The sequence below is a fragment of the Solanum pennellii genome, chromosome 9 (assembly GCF_001406875.1).
Source record: "Solanum pennellii chromosome 9, SPENNV200".
In the NCBI taxonomy this organism is placed as follows: Eukaryota; Viridiplantae; Streptophyta; class Magnoliopsida; order Solanales; family Solanaceae; genus Solanum; species Solanum pennellii.
Window position 1 is genome coordinate 15,135,222 of NC_028645.1, and position 5,055 is coordinate 15,140,276.

The 5,055-nt window shown below is 32.7% G+C and overlaps 1 protein-coding gene and 1 long non-coding RNA gene across 2 annotated transcripts in view; both read left to right on the forward strand.

The window, feature by feature from the left end:
- Nucleotides 1-692: 692 nt before the first annotated feature.
- The window catches only part of LOC107029179 (thioredoxin H9-like), a 9,182-nt gene continuing 4,819 nt past the window's right edge, over nucleotides 693-5,055 (forward strand). The window contains exons 1-3 of the mRNA XM_015230530.2: nucleotides 693-862; nucleotides 1,113-1,213; nucleotides 4,842-4,997. Coding sequence (XP_015086016.1) covers nucleotides 1,196-1,213; nucleotides 4,842-4,997 — 174 coding nt within the window. The 5' untranslated portion in view covers nucleotides 693-862; nucleotides 1,113-1,195. The remainder of the gene's footprint in view (nucleotides 863-1,112; nucleotides 1,214-4,841; nucleotides 4,998-5,055) is intronic.
- Nucleotides 1,220-2,907, forward strand: LOC114073985. The gene is made up of 2 exons (XR_003574472.1): nucleotides 1,220-2,584; nucleotides 2,682-2,907. It is a non-coding gene; the product is annotated as an uncharacterized LOC114073985 (long non-coding RNA).

Sequence of the window (5,055 nt, forward strand, 5' to 3'; positions counted from 1 at the left end):
TATGCTAAGAACCATTTACTTTTTGTAAAAACACATATAAATAATAAATAAGAAGTAAGAGATGAAACATTTGATATGTATATATTATTAATGAAATGAAATGAAATGATGAGTAATTAATAGGTGAATTGTTAAATCCTATTTCTTCGTTTTATAAATAATAATTTGATCTAATTAATACGTATTTTAAGTAAATAAAGAAGAATTTTGAATTATCTAATTTAAGTTAAAGTTATATCAAATGTATAAAATTATCCTTTTGATCTTATAGTTTTAATATTACATGAAAAACTGAAATTAAAATGTTACTAAAAAATGACATCATTTTTTTAAAAAACAAACTAAAAGAAAGAAAATCATTATCTTTTAAAGAAGTACTCCCTCCGTTTATAAAAGGACCACCTAGTTTGACTTAAAACAGAGTTTAAAAAAAGAAAAAAATACTTTTTAATCTTATGTTTCTAAATTAATATTATGTCAAATATATCAAAATGTCATTTAATTTTATAGTCTTAAACATGTCAGGTGAAAAATTAAAATTAAAATATTATCAAAAAAGGAAAGTATCGTTCTTTTCAAAACATACTAAAAAGAAAATAGAAATATTTTTTCTTTTAAACCGAGAGAGTAAATTATTTAGTTGGATTAAAATAAATCAGTTGGTGGTTAATTTTGAGAAATGAAGATAAAGATGTTTGGGTTAATGGGTGGGAAAGCGCGTGAGAAGGCATCATCATCATTTTGGTATTCGTCTCGTCAAAATCAAACAATTTTTTCATAAATCTCATAAACCCATTTATCCCTCTCTTAATCCCTCACCTAATTTTCCTTCCCTCAGGGTTTCTTCACATTAATTATTCAGGTATGTTTATTATGCAATTGTTATCATCCTCAATATGTATTGAAGTTCTAATCTTTAGGTTAATTATTCCTGTATAGTCATGAAAAGTAGATTTAAAGAAAAAAAATGGGGTTTTTTAGTTTTAAGTCAAGAACCTTATAGTTTGCTTGTATGGGGGTTAAATTTAGTAATATTCAGTAGGAACTGTTTGTTTTAATGTTGTCTGAAGCCTGACCTTGTTTGTTTAATTTATGCCTCATCATCGTTTCAGGTTTCAGCTACTGGATTTTGAATTGATATCGTCTTCAGGTTACTGCTGCTTTAGATTGGAAGTTGTATTGGTGTCCTTTTAACATGGGGATCTCTGATACGGTAACTTTTTCTACAAGAAAGACGTATCCCACAGTGGAGTTTATGCATCTACTTTGTTTGTGTTCAATTGGCTTTCTCCATCTCTTTTTGTGCCTTTCCTTTCTCCTCACTCATGTGTTTTTCTAACAAAGGAGCACGCCTTGGAAAAGGAAAGACCCAGTAAAATATAAAGCTTGTATATTAGAAATAACAATTTGTTAAGTGCTTTTGCCTTTTAATTGTTTTGCATTAGTTAATTTGGTTATTGATGCATCCTCCCCAAGCCAGCTAAAATACTAGGAATGGTATGGAATCTTCTGGCAAATTCAGAGTGGATGAATTGGAGGCTCGTATCTGTGTCTTATGTGATATGAAGGTGCCACCAAACTTAAAGGCAAATTAGTTAGACAGGCTATGTTCTATGGAACAAAATGTTGACCACTCAAAAACTCCCATGTATAGAAATTGTAAGTTGCGGAAATGAGTATGCTGAGTTGGGTGTGTGGACACAATAGGAGAGATAAGATTAGAAATAAAGGTATATGCGAAAGGCTAGGATGGTCTCAATGGAGGATAATACGTGGGAACTGAGGTTTAGTCGCTTGGATTGTTTGAGTATGTGAAGGGGAGATGTACATATGCACCAGTATGGAGCTGTGAAAGGTTGATTATGGATGGTTACATGATAGGGAGAGGTACACAAAAAAGTTATTGGGGAGAGGTGATTAGACAAGACATGACATAGCTCCAACTTACCAAGGATATGATCTTAGAAGATTATGGAGGACACAAATTAGGGTAGAGGGTTAGTTTGGTAGTTTGTAAGTTGTCTTGCTTAGTCCTTCATACTATTAGTCGTAGGATTACATTGGAAGTTTCTTATTATTCCACTTCTGTTACTATTTACCGTTTTTAGCACTTCAATTATCATATTAATTTGTGGTGGTGATTGTCCTGTTTTTAGTATGCTATGTCATGTTTATTTTAGCATTTTGTCTTGGTTTCTTCACTACCCCTTGTTTTTATCCGAATTGCTTTGTAATGCTTTCAATTGAACCAAGGTGGCAAGGTCCATGGAAAAGACTAAAACAACCTCTATATTTTTGTAGGGGTAAGTGTGTACAGCACAACCCTCCCCATACCCCACTTGTGGGATTACACTGGGCATGTTGTTATTGTTCTATTATCCTGACAGTCACAACTCTTCCTTGTAGTCTTATTGCGTAGGTAAATGGCTCTCAAGTTCGCCCAGAGTAAGAATAGAATAGAAAGCTCTCAAAGAAATTCCAGAGCTAACGTGGAAACAGAGTAAACAAAGCAAAGATCAAGTCAATCACAGAATTATAATGCGACAAACCAATTTTTGGTGTATGCCCGGTCTACCAAACAAAAGTAATAATGTATTTGCCGTCTTATGAGCTCGCTAAATTAATATCAATTGTGATTCCTAATAATCTACATTATAAAGGAATTTCATCTTGTCTCTCAGCATCTGGATACATAAGGAACATCATTACACTTCTGAGGCAGCTTGACAACAGCTCTCACCATAAAAGAAATCCAATAAGCCGTTTACTTTTGTCCTTTCGATGGATAGTGTTGGTCTCTTTTTTCTGTTAGTCACCTGCTCAGCAATTTTTTCCTAGTTAACAATAAAAAAGAACCAAGTGTATTCCTAGTGACATTTGACAAAGGCGAGTAATATTTTAAGCAAATGTCATTTCTTCTCAAGACATCCAAAATTGGTGCATTTTTTCTTATTGTTGATCTTTGGTACTAGTCAACTTCAGATTTTAATATGCTGATGGACTCCAATATTTCTCATCATACACTTCTTGATTCTTTTTTGAGTCTTCTTCTAGTAATTTGACTATCATTTTATTTTCTTTTTATTTTAGCATCAGAACATCTTTATCCAAACTTCAGTCTACTAGTTTTTTGATACGTTTGTTTCATGTGTATATCAAATTATGTATATGTGATATATCTAAGACGAATCAACTGTTGTCTGGCACGTCAAAATGTTCCTTCACAATACAAAGAATAATTGAAAAGTAATTTGTCAAAGTCCCTCACAAAGGTCCCCCTGCAGAAAAATTTGATGCACAATCAAATTTAATCATGACCAATACAAGCTTTCAAAATTATGTGTCATCCTATTCATTTTTTAGGGGGTGGGGAGGCTTAGCAATGTGTATATTTATCAGATTACAATTACAAAATGCATCATTACTTAAGGAAATAATAATTTTTTTTCCATGAAGCAATTAAACTATAAAAGAGTCATTATAAAATGTGCACTAACTTTGAATTTGAAAGGAACATATTTTCAAGTCTTGTATATTTCGTAGATCATGACTTCTAATGCTATAGTGTTTTCATAAGTAAATTTTACTTTATGTGAAAAAAATATACATTATCTTGGTAGTTCTACTTTTGTCCTCATTATGATTTAATTTGAGATGGTTAGGTAGAGATAAAAAATCTTGTAGGCTATTTAAACCTTGCTCGATCCTATAAAAAGGGACACTATTCCCTTGAAAAGGGCATCTCAATGATTCCTTAAATTCTATTGACCTTCGAACTTAAGCAACAACTACAAATCACACTTAGAAAACTGATAGTTTAAAATTGACAGGAAACCAGCCAACAAAGAGTAGCATGAACAAGTATTTATTGTGTCTTATCGAAAAAACCACAATCCTTCGAAAAGTCACAACTCTTCAAAAAAGTCACAATCCTTGAAATAAGTCCCAACCTTCTAATGTGAAAAGGTGCCTGTTTTTAATATAATATAAATAAATAAATATAACTATAAAATATAGAAAAATATTAAATTGGATGTTTTTTTGTTGGCATTCAAGTTAGAGGGTGTTTTTAGTTTGGGATATTATTGCACGTTAATATTCAAGTTAGGGGGTGTTTTTAGTTGAGGGTATTATAGTTAGTTAACATTCAAGTTAAGGAGTTCATGATTTTTATATAGTATAGATATAGAGTTCTCTGAAACTTAAATATTGCACTTTATTGTGCTTTCTCAACTAGAACTTTCAGAAACAGAGTTGCATAATGGTTGTGATCACCCTTGCTGAAAGGAAAAAAATGTAAAATTATATAGCTGAAGCCTGCATATAATGAGAAAAGATGTATCTTGGCAACCTTTTTTTAATGACCAAGAAATCCCTGAGAAAAGAATGACACACAGTTCGAAACCCAGTCGATATTGGGTGCACCCTTCTACACTCGGTCCACTAAATACCAGGATTTTTCTTGCGTTAAGATTTGAATCCATGATGTGTGCTTAACCAACACATCACATGCGTAGCTCTTACCACTGGAGCAAAGCTCTGGGGTCTACTACCCAGGACGTAATCTTGAAAGTTTAACAACCCAAACATATAGCACCCATAACAACCATGGAAATTTGATTGATGGGAAGCAGAAAACATAGACCTTTTATCCTGAAACATCAAAACCACCTACTATACACAAAAAGTAAAAAATGAGTTGAACCTTGATCAGTCTTTTAAGTCTTATTTGCAGATTGATCAATATGTTTATCTATATAACACTATTTCTTTGTTGATGAATGAATTGGATTCCATAGCATGAAAGAGCTTTTATGTTATATTGTACGTTATTTTTCCAGGTACGTAGCCTTTTTCCCTGTATCAAGTCACACTCCACAAGTGATGGTGATGATTCTACCCATAATGTCGAGTTTGCTGGTGGAAATGTGTCCCTTATTACTACAAAAGAAAGCTGGGATCAGAAGTTGGCAGAAGCAAAAAAAGAGGGCAAAATTGTGAGAATCGCTATTTCACTCTCTCTCTCTCTCCCTCCCTCCCTCCCCCCTCCCTCCT